General features: G+C 39.7%; 1 protein-coding gene across 3 annotated transcripts; it reads left to right on the top strand.

Moving 5' to 3' along the window:
- The first annotated feature begins 1,016 nt into the window (after positions 1 to 1,016).
- clcf1 (cardiotrophin-like cytokine factor 1) lies at positions 1,017 to 19,474 on the top strand. Of its 3 annotated transcripts, XM_044126414.1 has the most exons (3): positions 1,017 to 1,078; positions 13,533 to 13,684; positions 15,909 to 19,474. In XM_044126414.1, exons 1-3 carry the CDS (start codon positions 1,057 to 1,059, stop codon positions 17,163 to 17,165), a joined length of 1,431 nt encoding a protein of 476 aa, XP_043982349.1. In that variant the 5' UTR covers positions 1,017 to 1,056; the 3' UTR covers positions 17,166 to 19,474. The 3 variants fall into 3 exon arrangements, 2 of the variants coding, with proteins under 2 accessions (XP_043982349.1, XP_043982350.1); XR_006371595.1 differs by lacking the exons at positions 1,017 to 1,078; positions 13,533 to 13,684 and adding an exon at positions 14,791 to 14,925 and having other exon boundaries at positions 15,909 to 15,993; XM_044126415.1 differs by lacking the exons at positions 1,017 to 1,078; positions 13,533 to 13,684 and adding an exon at positions 14,791 to 14,930.
- The last annotated feature ends 569 nt before the right edge of the window (positions 19,475 to 20,043 follow it).

Raw genomic sequence — 20,043 nt, 5'->3', positions numbered from 1 at the left:
TAATAATAATAATAATAATAATAATAATAATAATAATAATAATAATAATAATAAAGGAAGAAAGAAAGAAAACGAGAAAGAAGAGGGATGCAACACTTGCTGACATCGTTCAGGGTTTTTATTAATTTAAATCTGAATTTAAAATTGAAGGGTAAATATCTCAATGAGAGTTTCCACATTTATTAACTTAATAGTTAATCTCTTATCAACTTTAAAAAGTAGACGAATTTATTTTATAGTAATTTCAGTTGTTTTGTTGCAACACGACTTCACTCACTGTGCATTTTAAAGTCATTTTTATTGCCGCCATTATAAATAAATAAATAAATAAATAAATAAATAAATAAATAAATAAATAAATAAATAAATAAATAAATAAATAAATAAATGGCATGTGCCTCAAAATTTTTGGTGAAATGAAATCCACACAAGAACGACCACATATAATTTAGAGAGGGCTTTGCAGTAATGACTTATTTCCTGCACTGTCGGGTTTGCCCGGTCCTCCTGGCCTGCGGTCAGCTGATCCAGGCGGACTCGTCTCCTTATTAGAGCACCGCGGATTAAAAGATCAAACGACCGCAGTCAGGTTGTGTTCGCCGGGATGACGAGCGGATGAGAGGCAGGAATGAGTTGTGACAAGTCCGGTGGTTGAGCGGCTCTGTCAAGTGGTGCGTCAACCCCGGTGAATCACCGAGGAAGGAGGAGGGAGAGGATAACGAGAGAAGAAGAGGAGACAAGGATGGAAAAGGAGGGCAGGAGCGGGAGAAAAAGAGGAGGAGGAAAAGGCTACAAAAAGGCTCCGCCGTCATGCAGTCTGTCACACGGACCACACAAAGTCAGCGTGAAAGTCCTGCGTTAGACTCATCATGTCGCGTGTTGATTTTTATTTCAGGAAAACGCGCATCTAAAGACGGAGGAAGGACATCACCTGTTGACTCATCTCCGTTTTTTTTATTTCTCTCAGAAAGTTGAGCTAAGACGTCTAGAAAATTTTTTAGATTTTAGATTTTTTTTATTTTTTTACCCTCAACATCGGAATAAACAGAGCTGGAGATGATGAGCAGCTTTTCTAGAGGTAAGACGATTAGCATGTGATTTTTATAAGCTGTAAAAGCAACTGTGATGTCAGTTAAACTCTTCAAAAATGTCTGACGTATTTATCCCTCCCACGTCCCTCCCAAAAGATTAATGAGTTGCAAATTGGCCTTAAATGCAGGTGCGTCTCCGGTAAACACCGTCAAGGGTGGCCATGGGTTGGGGGGGGGGCACATCAAAACCAAAAGCCATAGCAGAATCTAAAGACTTTGTTTATTCATGTTGCAATGAAAGGACTTAAAATGTTGGTCAAATAAAAACAAATCTTAAAAACACAAGATGATTTGATAGAGCATGATTATTCAATTTAACGCCACCACAAAATTCACAACAACAGCTTTATTTTCTAACCTAAGTATGTAATGTTGGAATTATTTACAGACCTTTTTTTTTTATAGTAAACTATGATTGAACAATGCAAAAAATATAACAACAAATAAATGAATAAATAATTTATAAAATGAGATGGCTAGATGAGTGTGAAGTACTAAAGTTGGGGAGAAGCACACTTGATTTAGAAATAAATACTCATGCACTCATCCGTCTTACATAAATATCAATTTATTAAGTACTAAAATAAAATAACCAGTCTAAACAGGTGGCCCCACTGCTAAAACCTGATACAGAACAAAAATTCAATCAAACGCTGAACAAATCCATTACAAATAAGAAACTGTGTTTTGGGGTGAAAGTTGTGAGCGGAGAATGACAGAGAAAAAAGGTAAAAGTTAAAAGTTGAATGTGTGACAAGGTTGAAGGGAGTCGGAGCAGCCAGATCCCCCTGTCTAGTTAACTGTCACTGATATGAGAAAGTACATGATTCACTTTAGTCAGGGTGTGAGAGGAGACACACACACACACACACACACACACACACACATAGCGTTTCCTCTTGGGATGTCTGGCCCGGCTGCTTCTCCTCGTCTATAAAAGGAAGAGAAATGTAAAAAAAAAAATGAAACGAAAGAAAGACAGAAGGAGAATCTGTGGTAAAATCATTCACTGGACGCCTTTTTCTCTTTTCTACCTTCATCCTTTGACCAGTCTGGGTGGCCAGAAAGTGGAGAATATTAAACTATCAGCAAATTCAGCAGAACTTTAAAAGGATGATAAATATAAAGCTAAGCTGCTTCCCTTGACACGCAGAGCAAATAAATACACAATAAGACGTTGCCTTTGACTCTGAGAGCATTAATCTCTCCAGGTTCAACCGACTCCACACAGCTCCTTTTCTGCCTGATGCTGCAGAACACACTCTCACACTCTCAAAAGACAAAAATGAAAAAAAAAACTGCATGGAGGCTTGCATTAGACTCGGTGTGTTTCAGATAAAACCTTTAGTGTGTCTTGGATCAGGGAGCTCCAATCAGAGGAAACGAAGGAAGCAGGAGAGACAGAGGGAGATGTGGAAAAAAGGGGAGGATAAACTGAACTCCTTCACATCTTCTGATTCGCTCAAGCCAATTCTTCACGGTGCATACAAGAAGTCAGTAAGGTCTGTGGCGAAGAGGTTACGTTTTTGTGTGTGCATGTGTGTGCGTGTGTGTGTGCGTGTGTGTGTGTGTGTGCGTGTGTGTGTGTGTGTGTGAAGGACAGGAAGGAGAAACAGATAAAAGGAGAGGGGAAACTGGCTGCAGAGGGGTTAATGCAGTGCAGATTGACAGAAGTTAGGAGCACCCAGAGGGGAGGAGAGGCGAGGGGAGGGGGGCTGATATAAAATGAGTCGGTCACGCTTTGAACAGTTACACATGCTGTTTACATTTTTCCCAAATTAACATGGCCCCTCGCTTCAGAAAACGCTCCCTCCCCTCCACCTTTTCCTCTCCCTCCTCCACCTCCTCCCCCTCTATCCTTCCAGACTCTAACATGTCCTTTCCTCCCCAAAACCTGAAAACTTCCCATCGCAATACCAATTAAAATGTTTTCTTACATCATACGCAGTGCTTTAGCACTTTTATTCTGCAGCTGGCACATTTTGAGTGTAAGGTTCTGAACATAAAAACACAAACAACTGAGAGAAAAAAACGAAAATAAATCACACTTAGCACACAGAAGTGTAAAATTCAGTCTGACAATGAGACAAGCAAGCAGCAGACAATATGTTCCTTGTTTTCTCTGTGAGTCCAAATCCCTAAAGGTTTTATTCTCCATTTCAACTTAGTCCACAAAGGTTTAGAGACTGAACTAAACTGTTTCTCAGAATAATCTCAACAACCTGCCCAAAATAGCACAAAGTTATGCGTACAAGGGCAGTAGCCCAGGGCCCAGTGTCTTGGGAAGCAAAGAGTTATTTTTTTTAATAAATGCTTATTCTACAAACATTTCATGAAGATCTGCCAGGGGACATTTTAAACAATCCATGCATCAATTCTTACCAGCTGATGTGTAAGCCTACCTATCACAGTACAGTATTGTAAGACAAAGAAATTAGAATCATTTGTGGATAGGGGACCGAAACCAGATCCCCCAATAGCTGGAAATTTGGTTCTCTATGAAGTTGCATTTTTTTTCTCTTAAGAAACATATATTTGTTATAAAATCACAGCTGCTTACTAAAGTATGGATTCCCACTGCAGGATTTCACAAAATACAAGGCTGTAGAGAAAATCTGCTTCATGTACAAGAGGTACAAGAATCGAGATAATCAACAGGATTTAGTAAACTCCCTTCTCACTTTTATTCAAGTCAAATGGATTCCATGTTTTACATTTTCCAAATATTTGACAAACCCTGGCAGCATCCTTATATGTACGTCTCAAAAGTTTTGCCGCAGATGTACAGACTACGAGTAAACAGACTAGAAGAAAGGATTAGATTAAAAAAGTAAGCAAAGAAAAGGGGGAAAAATATAAATGTGCTCAAGGGAGCTCTGAATATGTCTTTTGTGATGACATTTGGACAATGTGTTCATGGAAACTTGTTTTCTTTTGCAGGGTAGATTTGATCTGGAGTAATTATTGGTCTACAACTGAGAGCAAAATAAATGGAAAACATGAAATGTTGTTTTAAAGATGGTGTCTAATGTGATCTGGCTTCCTTTTTACCGAGAAGCGTAGCTGGTAGCTTTAAAATCCAATAGCAACTCGTATCAGAAGGACGATTTCACTTAGCAGCAGTTCAGTTTAGGTTTCTACTGTTCAGCGTCTTAAGGAACTACGTTGCAATCCTTCACATTTCACATGTTTGGTCCAGACTCACTGAAGCTTCAAAACACGAACGTCATCTGTACTGATTAAATGTCGTGCAGTTTGACTGCAGGTGTGCAGCAGCAAAAACCAAAAGAGAATAACATCTCAGCACTTGATGTTTGATTTTTAACAACATATTTTTATTTTGGGGAAAACATTTAGCTGGGAAAATAAATGCTAAAGTGGAATCTAATGAAGAAAATGAAACAATTTAAAGTCAAGCTTAAATTCTTGTTTTTGGGATGAGTTTGATTTAGTGTTAAACTGACTTTATCTTTGTGCAAGAAAAGCAAGTTTGTTAGCTACTTACTATTTTTTTTCAATTGCTGACATGTAAAGCTGTTTTGAGAGTAGATGAATTATAATCTTGGTGTAAACAGAGCTAACAAAACAACATCTACAAGTAGAAAAAAAAAGGCAAACAGAGCATCATAAGGAAACTATTTCTGTTATAAACACATTTTGAAATGGAGAACTTCCAAGAATGCAACTTGTGGCTTTTAGTTTTGGCACCCAAAACCTCCAAGAAGCTGAAAAATTCAAAGAACATAAGCAGCAGGTAGGGCGGCTTAGAGACGTTTTTATGTTCCTTGAAGGTTTTCACATTTTATTGTGTTGCAACTACAAACGTGGGTGAATTTTAATATGTTTTTTTTTTGATAGACCAAAACAAAGGATAGTTGTGAGTTGGAAGGAAAGTTATGTGTTTTTAAAAGTTTGGGTGTATGTTCAGGGTTATTGTCCTGCTGGAAAAGCTTCTGCAGAGCATGATGCTGCTACCGCCAAATGTCATAGGGACATAAGGTTATTTGGTTTAGCATTCATCACTTTTGTCCAACATTACAATTTTGCCTTACTTTGTTCATGTTAAAATTTGTAATAGAGATCTCAGGACAAAAAACAAAAAAGTCAGATCTGTTAAAGATCCTGAAATATCAGATATTGTGTTTTTGATAATTGCGTGCCTTCTGCAGACAACCGCTTGCACTAGATTTTATTTTGGGCCATCAAAGTAAAGGATGGTTAAATGCAAATGCATGCAACACTTTGTAGATTTTCATTAGCAAAAGAAAATAACATTTGAAACCCAAAGACAGCGCAGCTCAGGTTTCTAGTCTGATAGAAGCCATACACACACTCCCTTACGGTAATTTCCATTAATTAATCTAATATATTTAAGTAAATTGGACCCAAAAACTAGAAGAGTGGAATTATTGACATTGATATAGAAAATATGGAGAGGCCACTTACAAAACAAGGGGATCTAAACAGGGGAAGAGGAGGAGAGTCTGACGTCTAAGGCGGATTTGGAGAAAAGACTGAGACGGATGAGGCGACAATGAAATTGAAACCAAACACAGCAATAAAAAAATGAACCAACAGGAATGTTCGGATTTTAAAATAAAAATAAGATTAGCTTATAAGGTGAAGCAGGAGAGACAACAAGGCGAGAGAAGAAACAAAGCAGAGGATGTGGCATTTACGACACTAAGAAATGGAGTTTCTGGGAATAAACATAATTTTTATAGGATCTCTTTTATTGGACTGTTTTCTGTTGCGCTTGTTTTTGGGTCACTGATGTTTCTGAGTGTCTCCATTGTTAGGAGTTTTATGAGCAAACGCCGACAAAGAAATCTCCAGAGAGAAGAGAAGGGAAAAGTACATGGATTAGTGCTTGTATGTCCGTTTTCAGATGCGTTTTAGGTGCAGCGACGCCTTTAGATACATGGATTTGCTGCCAGTGCACACGCTGAATGCTTGTATGTGTGTGTGTGTGTGTGTTGAGTTAGCAAAGGAATGTACACGCTTGATTGAGGACAGGCTGCACATAAGTCTGGCCTTTAACTGTACACCGACACAACAATGACCCCAAGTCCACATGTGTCTGTCCTTTTCGCCTGTGCCTCTGTCCCCTTACATCAGCGTCCTCATCCGTCTCTTTGCCTCTTATCGTTCAGCATTCAGGAAAGTGATGTGATAGTCGAAAAAAATCACCAAGTTATAAAGCGACTGTAATCTATTAACAGATATGTGGAAAACGAAGCAGCTTGATGTGATGAGTTGTTCCCAGAGGCAGAAGGAGCCTCCAGCTCCCACGTTAGCTGCATGACAGTAATTACGCAAATCAGGATAGAGGATGGGTGTGCTTTATATGAAAAAAAAAAAGACATAAAAAACATTTTTATATGTGTACTGAAATATTTAGTAAACACATGTGGAAGAACATAATAAGCTCCCTTTTTGAATAAGAACTTAAATGCAAAATTTCCATTGTTTTTCCATCGAGATTTTAGTTTGAAGCAGCCAGACGTCCTTGTAATCAGTTTATCTTCATCAGTATTTTTTCCCCTGAAATTTGGCTGCTTTTCACTCATCTGATGATTTTCCAATGTTTTGGTTTGTTTGCTAAGGCTCTTAACTATGACCTATGACTCATGGAGGCAGGAGAAAAGTCAAACTCCTTGCAGACTAAATATGAGGTGAACGTGGGATGAATGACTCAGGCAGTTTGCGCAGTATCTACATCAGTTAAAGATGACTATTAAAGACCACTGGGTGGAAAATAACAAATATTTTAACTTAGACATTTTCCTCATTTCTACCTCTCATCGACGAGTTAACCTGACTTATTTAGCAGAATATTAAATCTAACATGCAGAACAGTAGCATGTTTCAAAAAAAGTAGTGCAATGGCGGTGATATGTTTGTAAATAACCGTATTTTTTATTTATTGTGTCTACAAAATAAAGTAAGCCGGAGCTAATTTGGTTAATTGTCTCTGAGGGTGGAAGTTGTGACCATGGCTTTGCTCTGCAGATGGTTTGATACGGTTCTTAATAAGATTATGCCGATTTTCGCTGTAGTTTAGATTTATTGTACTGCAATTTTGTCTCCTTTCTTTGTGTTTCCCATCGTTACCAACACTTTTTTAGTCTCGCTGTTGCTGTGTGGGCTATGAAATTTTTTTTTATTAAGACGCTTGCTGAACTAAAGTCAATAAACATTAAATAGAGTTAATTTTAATGTTATAGCAGTTAATCTTTTCAGGCAGTAGGTTTATACTTGATATCGTCTTAACTTATTTTGAATAAGATGGCTGAGTAAAGAGGACTGATAAAACTAAAACCTCTTTGATCAATGGTATATTAAACTTATGATATGAATGAAAACAAGCTGTTATCCAGACATGAAAGGATAATGCTGCAAGGCTGTAAAGGAGCAGAGAAAGGCCTGCATTTGTGATCTCCACAGTGGTAGTAATATTTTATAGTCTGAACATTTCAGTCTGACTTGGATCTTTGTTTTGTCAGGTCAAATGTTTAAACAGTAGAAAAGGGATTCATTTGGATTTTCCTAATTTTTTGTTATTTCAATATTATTATTATTTGCCCTTTCATCACATTTTTGGCTCATGCATTTAGTGCAAAATATGTTTTACAGCAGATTTTCAGCAAGCAGGTTGTGTAACTGTAGATTCAACACAATCCCAGCTTTTAAAACACTTGTGCTCCTGAACGTGTTTCCATTGCTCAATCTTCTTGCTTGTCGGTGTGTGTTTGGGGCTGACATTTCTATGAGTCTTTTCCACCTCTATAATATGGATCAGTTGCATTTTTTTTTAGCCATGTCTCATTTTACTATGATTCTTTTATTTTCTAGCAATTTTTTTTTGTTATAATCAAAATGACAACTTTTGTTTGACTTTATTTTCTGTCTTCACTGAAACATTTAATGATTTATGTGGCTCAAAAGTTACTTTGATAAATCTATATACAAAATATTTGATTACTTAGTTCAATTACTTATTTATTCGCAATTTCTACAGATTCAAAGTCAAATTAAACATCTTCCTAAAAACGTGTTGCTTCCTTCAGACTGTTAAATGTTTCTTATGTGTCTGACTTCAAATCTCTTATAGGCTGAAATTTAAAGTTAGAGGTTTTTTTTTTACTGTAATATGATTTCAGTCTGTCATGAGCACATTTTATGGAGTTTTACATTTCTCTTGTCGAGTGTGAGTGGGTGGAAGCACATTAAAAGTAATGCACCATAACTGAATTTATTCGTTTTTATTAGTGAGTTGAATGGGAACTTTGCAGAATGGATTGTTTTTAGTATAACTTATAAAAAGACTTTCTTTTTACTTTAAGACATAAAATCAGAATGTACTTTGGTACATTCTGTAGGTCAGTTAGTTACCTATTTTTAAGATTTTGTTTGTTAAATAGATGTAAATTAAATACTACAGATGGGATTGGACTTGCAAAATTATTCCTACATCCTTAGAATGCTTTTAATGTCACTCAAAGAAGCTGCATGTTTGAGGTGTTTTTCTAATAAACATCCACATGTGTGCCTTGATTTAACTCAAATATTGTGAATTAACCCATCAACAATTATTTTAATGCATAGTAATCTTAGTGTATGGAAATCTCTAATACCGCTTTCATATTCTGGCATTTGGGAAATCTAAATAATTTTGCTAATCCTGTTTGACCTAAACCAAAATGTTTAGTCTGACTTGATGTCAGACAGTGAGAAAGAAGGTTATGTGTCTTTAAGTGTATGTAAATATCTGGTGTCACCGTAACTGATATTACCTGGTTTTGTTCTCCGCTGCAGCTCCTCTGCAGCAACAGAATCAAAGCATGTAGCAGATTTAAGTCTGGAAAACACAGCTTGGGCTCGTTTACGGTTAAATCCAGTCTCCAAATTTATACCCAGATCATGACAATCTACTTTAGCCTTCCTAATCAATGTCACATGGGAAACAATAAACATAAATTTCAGCCTGATTAACAACATCTTCTGTGCACGTACATTATGTTTTCTCTCTGTTTGGGAGCTCTTTCAAGTGGTTAGAGTGATGGAGGGCAACCTTTTTTGGCAGCCCCTTTTTCCTGGAGCAGACCGGTTACATTTACTTGCGCATGGTTTTCCCACCGTACCAAATTCTCTTTAAGTGCTTGTTTGAAACCTCAAATGGTGGTGCATGTTGTGAAAGATGACATACCAGCGGTCTCAGATGGAAGTGGTACAACATCCACAAACACCAGGTCACTGGTTTACCAAAACACTGTCTGGGTTGTAAAGTATCCCGCCCTCACGAGGATCTTTTTGCCCCAAAACTTATCCTTACGCCCTAAACTTCAACTCTGACCTCCGACCCTCTGGTGGTGTTTAATTTAAACCTATTTGGGGCTCAGAAGCTGTGCATGTTCCGCTTTTTTGGTCTGCTCTGCAGATGGCAGCCAGACTCCAGAGTGCCACATCTGACATTACACCAGAGAACCAACCAAAGACAAAAATATGATGTGCTGTGCATATAACAGTGTTCCCATGTGTGTAGGTGTGTGTGTGTGTGCAGCTCAGATACGTATGTGTATCTGCTTTAGGATGCACAGATGCGGGTCATGGTCAGTCATTGGAGGGAACCCCAGTGTTGCTGTAATGCAATCCTCCCACTGAGAATGTTCTGGTTTCATCCCTGCCCTGTGGAGTGTGCTTCCACTGCCAGGTACACGGAGTCGGCCTCGAACCCGCAGGGCTCGCCTTGAAGTCAGCCGATATACCGACTGTACTGCAGTTACTCAATCTAATATTATATAACAACAAAACAGCTTGGAGTCTGAATTATCTCAGTTTACTCGTACAAAGAGAGATTGTTTTCAGCTGCAGCAAAGGTTGCCTTCATACATGTCAGAGCTCAATCAAAACAACAAGAGCCTTTCACGTCTGGCAATCATCTCCTGAGCATGTGGCGGCAGACAAAGGGAGCCGCTAGCAGTAGTTTGGGCTCATTTTTACCAGGAGTGCTATTCCTTCCTCTCCCCGGGACTCATTTTCTTTGCTACCTGTTTATACCTTTTTTAATGCAACCTACTTACCTCTAGGGCTGTTTACTGTGAGTCACTGGTGTTGTGGTGAGTTCTGTGGGGGGGTAATCCAGGGTGCTCTGCGGCACCAGGAGCTGCAAATGTGCAGCTGAAAGATGCGCATTGCATCTGACAGGTGATGAGGCTTTTGCAGTTAGGGAGAACGGAGGAGGTTTTGTTGGCAGATGCTGCCCTGGTTGACTGATTTCGAGGTGTGTGTCTGTGTGGGAACATGCGGGAGCTGCTTCTTGGCTAGACCTCAGTAATTTAGATAATAGTCTGGGGGAGAATGTTTTTTTTTTTTTTTGCAATCAACAACTGAAGGTTAACAGGTAGCGGAAACATTAGCAGCTACATTATGCTTGTGCCTCGAGATGAGCAGTTAGGGAGTTGTTTATTCAGGTTTCGTCCATGTCAGCGCAGCGACAGGCGTTTCTAATCTTGATTTAATTTAAAACTGCCAACTTTCCAATCTGTCATTCAATCTGCCAGGAAAGATCATTTGGCAAATATGTTTTGAAGTGAGGTTTAGCCTGCTGGGTGGGTTGAGATATCTTGGGAAATATGTGTCATTACAGTGACTTAGTCGTTATTATCGCAATTTGTAACAAGAGGATTTATGCTCCCAATTTGTTCTCTTTCTAATTATTTCCCAGGCTTTGTTTGTAGCATATTAAACCAAAAAAGGTGTCTTGTTACAGACTTAAATCTATTTTATTACTAGGATTTTATTTAAGAGATCAACAGAAAGTGGTTTAGAACTGTAAAATTAGTGAAAAATGGTTTTCAACATTTTAAAAAGATGGAAATAGTGCTATTCCCACTTTACTTTATTACTTCTAAAGGAAATCCAGTACAAAATAATCTACAAAAAGTCTCACAGGGTTAAGGTTAGCAGCATTGTTCATCTATCTGAACATGAGGGAGTTCAGAAGAACTGCATACCCACAAGCTGGACGAGAGCAACATCAAACTGGGAAGAAGCCAAGAGAGCGTTGGTTACTCTGTAGGAGCTACAGATCCAAAGCTCAGGTTGGGGATCATGGTGACAAGACGTCTATTAGTTATGCAGTTCACAAATTTGGCCCAAAGCTGTTGCTGAAAGAAGTATATTTGGCAGTTTATCAGAAGACGCTGAGGAGGGTATTATTTGTTTTCCAGGCACAATAAAAATAACTTAAAAGAAATTTGATTTTGCGTCATCATTACATGATACAAAGAGCAAAAAAGTTGATATTGCATGACTCCACACACACCCCACACCTCCCAATCCCCTCTAAAGACGTTTTTCTACTAAGATGAGACCAAAACTGAATTTTGCTGCACATCCCCACTTTGGCTCATGATGGTGGGAACGTCACCATTTCTTTATGGGGGTAAAATCAGCTTCCATCAGCTGATCAGAGCAGATGGAAGATGAAAGGAGCTAAAACAGGCTAAAAAGAACTGTAAGAGGCTGCAAAAGCCTTCCAGCAGGACGATGATCCTAAGCATAAAGCCTGAGCTACAGTGGATTGATACAAATTCATGTGTGGCCTAAATATATGCCAAATCTTGAAAACTGCTTTCCATTTTGCTGACTATTTTGTAAAGAAGCGAAACGTGAAACATGGTGGGGGAAACATCATGCTGTGGGAATGGTTTTGTTCAATAGCGACAGCGTTCAGAGTGACTGGAAAGACAGAAAACTTTAGACAGTGGTGGAGTTTCACCTTCCAGCAGGACAACAACCCTAAACATACAAACAGCGCTACAGTGGAAAGGTTTGTACAAAGGGCTGTACATTTTTGTCCGTTGAGTAGTATAGCATACATAAGAACAGTGAGTTTCTACCCAACCCTGTTTGGGAGTGGGCACCGATACGGCTGAGTCACAGGGAAAACGCGTTGGCTGTTTAAGGTCATTTCTCCATTCAGCGGGCCCAACAGCGTGTTAAAGCTAAATGTTTTGAAATATGTCAGAGCGATTTCACTTTAAGTCTCTCGTTCTTCTTGTGGGGTCCATCGTGGAGGATGACAGAAAGAAAAGGGAGGGAGCAAGAGAGCTAATCAGGGTTAATTGGCTGCTGTTTTTTCTTTTTTTCTAACCTGAGGCAGAAAGGAGACGGAGGAGAAACTCTGGAGGAAAAGGGAGGAAGGCTTAAGTACACTGTGACTAATTTAAAAGGAGAAACGGATTGAATTGGTGGGGCAACAGGAGGGCCGACTGAGGTGTGTCTGAGCTGGACGGAGGCTGACTGAGCGCAGAGAGAAATATTGTGCAATGCACTTTTCACACCTAATGAACAGCGGCATGTTTTAGGAGCATGAATCATGGCTTTCTGTCTGGGCAATGACAAGATGAAAGGGAGCGTCGAGAGGATGGGAAAGGATGACAGAGTGCAGGAGGAGGAAAAAGCGTTGTGTTTGGAGAAATTTAGCGGGGAAAAAAATCGAAAGCATCCAAAGAGTGCAACAGAAAAACGAGAGGCGGACGTACATGAAGTACCGAACTGTCGAAAAATCAAGCTTTCAGCTCCAATTTTCTCTGTGTGAAACCAGAGATTTGGGCTCTGAAAGGTTTCAGTGTTGCTACCCCCCACTTCCTCTGATCGCCCCGTCATCTCTCTTTTCCTCAAACACACATAACATCACTGTATACAATCACAGCAATGTAATGCTAATCCATGTATGTGATGTCGTCTGCTAACATTCTAGCAAACACTCACATGTAACCTAAAGCAGCTATACAAACAAGCTAAAACCTAAACAAGAGGGCCACGACAAACCAATGCAAACACGTTAATGTTTGTGATGGTAAAGAAAGCCACATGTCTTTGTTTTTGGGGGATTTTGGTCAGGAATGAACATACGTGTGAGTTTTTGTGTGAACCCTGAACATAGGAGCCATTTGTTTTACAGTCTAGAGCTATTAGGCAAGGTTTTATTTAAAGCCAGAGTAAACCTCCAACAGCCAGAGACCTCTAAAACGAGATTGGAAACGGAAAAGGTTTCATTGGCAGTGTCGGATAACTCTGACCCCAGCTGGGTGCAACCGGGTTAAAGTCGTCGCCACACAGGCAATGAAATAAACCTGAATATTTTTTTTACAATTCCAACAAACAGGGTTATGATGAAGTCTGGAAACCGCTCCTGAATGTTATTTCTGTCCATTTAGTCATTAGATTTATTACAAAACTCAGTTTCCAATATAAATAATCTCAAAACATGAGAAAATAATAGCTGAAATAAATTCTGCCTCTTTGTTTTTAAAGCAAATAACTCTGCTGTGCGTGCTAACTTTTGGACACCTAAGACATGCACGTCATCATAGAAGCATCTCTAATTGCTGGGGTTTTAATCAGCCTTTTTTCTTTTGATCTCCCCCACAGTCCGTCAGCTGCTTGCGGTGCTGCTGGCTGCTGCCGTGGCAACGGCCGTGGATCCTTCCCACAACCTGGCCAGCGAGAGAAGTTCGATCGAAAGCACATATGAACTGACCAAATACCTGGAGTACCAGCTCAAGGAAATCAAAGACGTATATGTGAGTAATTATTTGAGATTATTTTTACACAAAATAATTACACACTAAGAAACAATTTTTTTTAGGAAACTTGAAATTTAATTGTTTTTATTTAACAAAGTCACTCTTACTGGCAGGAAACAAAATAAATGTACCTAAAGGATTACTAAAATGTGCACTTTCCTCTGAATGTGGATGAGAATGTCCAGAAACCTTTAATTAGTAGGACAATTAATTAATGACTCTTGTTTACCTGAGGTATAAATATGATGTGACACAGAGGTCTATTTCTCCTTTCTCTACAAAACTGGAAAAACAAACATGACATTCAAGTAAAACATATGCAGATCTTAACAAGTTATGGAATGGCTACATGACAGAAGATACTCACCTAATGTCATACCGACCGTTTGCACGTGACGTGACTCTCTTCGAAACCCCGCCCACTCCGCCATGACGGACTTCAAAACAACGTGTGCGCTCCTGTAAAGCGTGTCAAAAAACGCACATCTGGTAGTCTAATATCGCTTTTATTAAGTTGATTTAGCAGTAAAAATGGTCACAGGGTGCTGGGCGGTCGGCTGCAGAGAAAGACAAGGATGAAAACCAAACTTGTTATTTTATTGTATAACAAATGAATGAGGAAAGATAATGGCGGCGATGGATCAGCTCTGTCAATCATAATAACTGCTTAGCCCTCAGTGAAATTTTCAGGGAACACTCTTTACATGGTCATTAGACTAACGTTCCTAAACTTTATAGGTAAGTATAATCAGAAATCAAATATCGCATTATGGGGAAGCTATGCGTCTAACCACTAGTAACCATGGAAACAATGCCGCACCGTCATGTAGCCCAGCATGTATGGGGGTAAAAAAAACTAGTTAGCATGTCGTCTAACAGGACCGTGTATGGTTGCCTAATCAGGTGTCTTACGTTCACAAATTAGCTCGACTCGAACAAGTAGAAGCTATGAATAAAATGGCAAAAAGAACTTGGGAAAACAATTTCAGTTGCTCTGTAAAATAATCCCGTCCCTCATTTCCGACGTCCGTCATGACGCCTCGAATGATTAAGTGACGTAGTTGCAAAGGGTCAGTATATAACTATAGTCTCCATAACAACCATTCAGTGCTATTTAAAAACCATTTCGGAATGATTTTGTCAATACAAATACCTTTCTTTCCTGTCCTACATTCACAAACAGGAAAATATAAGTTTGCTAAACTCTACCAGGACTTTAACTGGAAGAATGTGCTTAGGTCAGGTGAGACCAGGAGATATTTGGGAAACAATGACTGAATATTTGGAAAAGCTCCTTAGGCTCACCGTTGGGTTTGTTGGAGGATTGATTTCCTTCTGAAGATATGCTAATATATTTTTTTAATTTTAAACCTAAAAACAAACATTTGTTTAAAATAATTGTATTAGGGTTCTGAGATCCTACGTTTAAGTTTTTTGACTCTTCTCCAGGGATGAGCGAGACGAAAAAAAAAACCTGTTAAGAAAAGTTAGTTTATTTTAGCCAAACATTTGTTTTTCATTTATCTTCTTCTCTTGCTTAAGCTGAAGTAAGTCAGATAAATCAAATTATTTATACACTTCTAGCTTTACTTGAAATCCAAAAGACTTAAAAAGATTTTTTTTGTTGATTCATGTAACTTATCAACTATTAATCTTCTCCTTTTGTTTGACCTGGCAGTAGCACTGATTTGGCAAAAATCAAATAGGACATTGTTTTTATTAGACAGAAAATCCATTTGTTTTTTTTCCCCCTTTTCTCAGCCGACCTGCTGCTTTTCCTTTTATTATTCCTGAGTTTTGAAGAATATTCCCAGAGCAGTCTAGTTCTTGTAGGATTTCATTGACTGTCAAGCAAAGAAAAAACTGTTCAAATGATGTTTTTTATGCTCCAAAGTTTTTTGTCAGCCTGCCTCATGAGGCCTTATTTTCCTAATTAATTTGCTGAGATATGAGAATGTGTCAGCAGAGCTCTGTTAATCCAAATCTGGCAGAATTTTATTCAAAACACTGTGGTTAACCCAGCTGTTTTGTAACTTTGTTGGGAAAGAAAACAAAGTCAAACTGCAAAGTCATCGTCACTCATTGCTTTGTTTAATCTGCTTGTTCTGCTTGTCTTAGTGTATTTTCGGTTTGTATGTATTGATTAAATGTGAAGACAGCCCTGTTTGTAGTAGACCTCTTTATATTTTTAATCATCTCTTTCTTTCTGCTTTTCCTCCAGCTGACATATCTGGGCCCGCCGTTCAATGAGAAAGACTTCTCTCCTCCTCGGCCCAACAGCACGGCTCTGACTCTGCCGAGTGCCGCCACCCGACTGGAGCTGTGGCACGGCCTGGAGAACCAAGCCCGACTCGCACAGAACCAGAGGGCCTACTCTATCCTGCTGGCTGCTGTCAGAGAGCTGGCCCGCTCCACCCTCTGCCCGTCCCTCAAAACATCCCTGCTGCACTTCTGCACAGGCCTGGATGGACTTCTCGGCTCCATTTCCGCACTGATGAACTCCCTCGGTTACTCGTCCCCCCCTCAAGCTGCGGCTGGCGAGCTGCAGTTCCCGCAGAGGGGCACGGGGAGCAACCGGCCTGCTCCGCTCATGAGCCAGAGCCTGTACCGATCCAGAGATGGGTCAAGGACAGAGGCCAGTCAGCGTGGCAGCCAGAGAAGAAGTCGGATAAAGATGGTCAGAGAGAGGGAAGACGGCGACCAGATAGATAGAAGAAGAGGGAGAACGGGGAAGAAATCGGAGGCAACCACTGCTGTGGGGCGGAGTGGTGGACAGAGGGAGAAGGGAAGAGGAGAACGAGTGAGAAGAGAGGAGAGGGAAGAGCAAGAGGATGTGCAGGAGCTGAAGGAAGAGGTGGAAAACTGGGGCAGAAGGAGAAGGTTGTTGAGTATAGAAGAGAATGAGGATGAGAAGGACAGGGAGACTAAAATCAGAGTTGAAGTGTCGTATCTGGGCTCTGGAGAAACCATAAACCATCAGGAAATGAACAACCAGTACAGCTTCAGTCTGAACTCAGATCACCGAGACGCCCTCAGAGATGACGGATTTATTTTAGAAACAAACAGCAGATTCGTTTTAAAGGGAGAAAAGGACACAGATATGGACTCGGCCTCCTCTTCCTCCTTCCAGCACCACCAACGGCATCCTCGCTCTCTTCTCTACCCCACCCTCCCGCCTCCTCTCTCCACGCTCTCGCTCCTGTACCAGTTCGGAGTGGGTGAGGAGCACACCCTGCTCCCCCAGCCTGTCCCTCTTTCTCTACAGAGGGGCACCTCCCTTCTCTCTCCTCCTCTGAGTCCACTGCTCTCCTCTTCGTCCTCCTCCCCGTCCACCTCCTCGTCACTCCTGGCAGCTCGGCCAACGATGAACGATTTTGCAAGGAAGGTGGAGGGCTTCTGGATCCTGCGAGAGCTGCAGAGCTGGCTGTGGAGATCAGCCAAGGACTTCAACCGTCTCAAGAAGAGACTCCGAGGCTGAGACGTTTAGGCCGCCCGGACAAGGAGACAAAGACTCATAAAAGTACAGCAAGGCGGAAATCTATTGTTTTCACAAAGTCTGAGAGGAAGCAACCGAGATCTCTCTAAGCACATTACCACATCTATACTGAACACATCCATTCATCCCATACTGGAACCAGTGGATAAAGGACTTTTTTGGTTGGTCACCATTCCTGCTACTGGAACATAAAGCACACAAAGCCATGACAAGACTGTTCTGACCGCACATTGGAGGTTATTGAGATAAACTCACTGAGACTGGGTCTGAGTTACCGGACTTCACAGCTCATAGATCAACAGAAAAACCACTGTAGGTGGTTGGGCTTGAACAACACAGACACGCAACGCAGCCTGGCCGGGTGACCGGCAGCGAGACAGACAGTGCACTCATTGTGCACAAGCTGATTCAGTGACCTCACATGTGTGAATCAGCAAATATCCACTTTCTCTAAAGGAAGAAGGAAAAAAAATATGAATGGGCAGAAGACAAGAGGAGGAGGAAAAATGCCCAGAGGAACGATTGAGGCAGAGAGGAGGCATGAGTCAGGGAGTGATCACGTCTAGTAACCAGCAGAAGGGTATTGCTGAGTAATTATTGAGGAAATTGTAGTTTACCGTAATCGCACAACAGAACCACACATACAGTCCAAGCTGAGCGGCGAAACACATTTTTTGCCTCTGTTTTAGATTTGGTGCTCACAACTTAAGCTTTAATCTACTCAGATATCACCACTTCTTATAGTCTCCAGAATTTAAAGGCTAAAAATAAAAACTTAAAGCATTCTTGCAGTTCTGCTGCATCATATTTTAAATTAGTGGAGGCCCTTTCCCTTACAATAACTTTTATCTTATCAAAAATAAAATAAATACAGATCTTTTTTGGCCAACCTAATTGGGAAACTAGTGACTATTTAACTACATTAGTTAACTACTACAGTGGTTAATGTTAAAAGGCAAGTTCAGACCTTTTAGTTTTTGTTTATTCAGATGATATTTGTTTGTGCTTTGATAAAATTAACTTAATTTTTCTGTTGTAAAAAAAACAAAATTTTTCCCAAGTTTCAAATGAAACTATTTCATCATATCAGTTTTGCTAAACTACATCTTAGCACTTTTTTTATAAATAGTAAAATCCAGATTTTCAGAAAGCCCAAGATTTTTTTCCTATTCATTAATGAAAAAAAACTACAAAAATCTCTTTCAAATGGTTTATTTGGCATGTGGTTTTTTTAAATGCTACATGTGCACAAACACACTAAAATCAAAAACTGTAATATCTATATTTTAGCTAATTGTTTACATTACAGGACCAGAACTTGCTAACTGAATTGATTAGCTACATGCAGTATTAGTCTATATTTCTCCTTCCTGTTGAGCTTCTAAATGCATATGCCATTGCATCTGTAGCTATTTGCAAACAAAGTGTTAGCACACCAAAGCTGACACATTCTTCTAGTCTGCAAAATTTGTAAAATTATGTTCACTAGATCCTACTTAGGGAAACTGCAAGCAGTGATAGCGATCAATAAACTTCAATAAACAAAGCTTGTCAAAAAGTTTTGTTTATTCAAGGGGAATGCAAAAAAACAGATTACAAGAAAACTCATAATATTAATCCAGCATTCAACTTCTATTCTTACAAATAAACATGCATCTTACATAATCTCCCTTTCTAAAGAACAACTAAAGTGGTTAGATGTTTAGAGCAATGCACCCAGTAAATACACGCAAATATTATTAATCGAACATATCTTAAATTGACTTATTTTTAGCTGCACAGGATTGTAGAGATATTGCTCAAGTGTAGCCCAATAAGGGGTTTCAAATAACTTGTCCTTCATTTTGCCCCGTGGCACTTCAGAGTTTAACAGCTGGAGTATTTAAGCCATATGCTGGAAAGAAAAACTGAAGTAAATCAGTGAACTCAATGCCTTATGCCTTCAACTAGCCTTCAGACTGGATCACTTAAGACACATGCTTGTGCCAGGTGTTATGACAGCAAGTTCAAGACATGCTCACCACTCTGATATTCACTTTTCAAAATGTTGAAGTAATGCTGTAAGTTGGCTTCACATTCCTAAACTCAAACCACTCAGCTTTCCCTCCAAGCAAGTTAAAACATTTTGTTTTCAGAATAAATTTGTCGTCATGTGTTTGAAATGTGCGCTGTTATGGCCAAAGGTTACGGATCATATTGCCATTATTTATTGAACAAAAATGTTTATTTATTTTTCCCTGTGTGATAATACTGTATTGTAACTTGAGAGAGAATAAATACTAGGTTTTGTACACAGCGTGGTGTCATTGGTCATTTGGGATGCAGTAAATGAGAGAACTGGACTCTGAGGTCTGGGCGTTTTCTGAAAAACAAAGCTTAGTTCCCATTTGTGGTTGAAAAAGGAAGGGTGGGGGGTTAGCAGAGGTTTTATTCGTCTGTCCTTGTGAAAATTTACGACCTTTTTCTTTTCATCTTTCCCTTCCCGTCTCCTAGTTCCACCATCCCACCTCCTATTTTACTTTTCTTTCTCGTCCCACTATCTCACGAGGCTCGTCTTCCCCCGACTTCCAAACACAAAACAAAAAAAAAAACAACTATTGGCCATACCCGTGACAGAGCACATAAGGACAGGTACAAACACACCTTTCCTAATCCGTCCAACAACCCGGCTGTCTTGTTGTGTCTGTTTTAATGCCGCCACTCGGCTCGCTTCTGTCACCACCTCTGCCTCTTATCGTTTTTGGTCATCCCCTGTCTCCCGGTCTTTTATCGCCTCCACACCTGTTATCTTTTTCTTTTTCTTTTTCATTTCGTGCTCTACACGTTTTCCCACAGGCTCTCTGGCTCGCTGTCTTGGCCT

This window comes from Gambusia affinis, linkage group LG09 (genome assembly GCF_019740435.1).
Source record: "Gambusia affinis linkage group LG09, SWU_Gaff_1.0, whole genome shotgun sequence".
NCBI lineage: Eukaryota > Metazoa > Chordata > Actinopteri > Cyprinodontiformes > Poeciliidae > Gambusia > Gambusia affinis.
Note: the sequence above shows the minus strand (reverse complement) of the source record. Positions and strands in the feature narration are given on the sequence as shown.

What these genes read in the sequence shown, in the direction of transcription:
- clcf1 (XM_044126414.1), top strand. Translation starts at nt 1,057, where the DNA reads ATGATGAGCAGCTTTTCTAGAG. An exon ending in GATGAGCAGCTTTTCTAGAG is followed by an intron (nt 1,079 to 13,532) that starts GTAAGACGATTA and finishes TCTCCCCCACAG; the next exon opens with TCCGTCAGCTGCTTGCGGTG. An exon ending in AGGAAATCAAAGACGTATAT is followed by an intron (nt 13,685 to 15,908) that starts GTGAGTAATTAT and finishes CTTTTCCTCCAG; the next exon opens with CTGACATATCTGGGCCCGCC.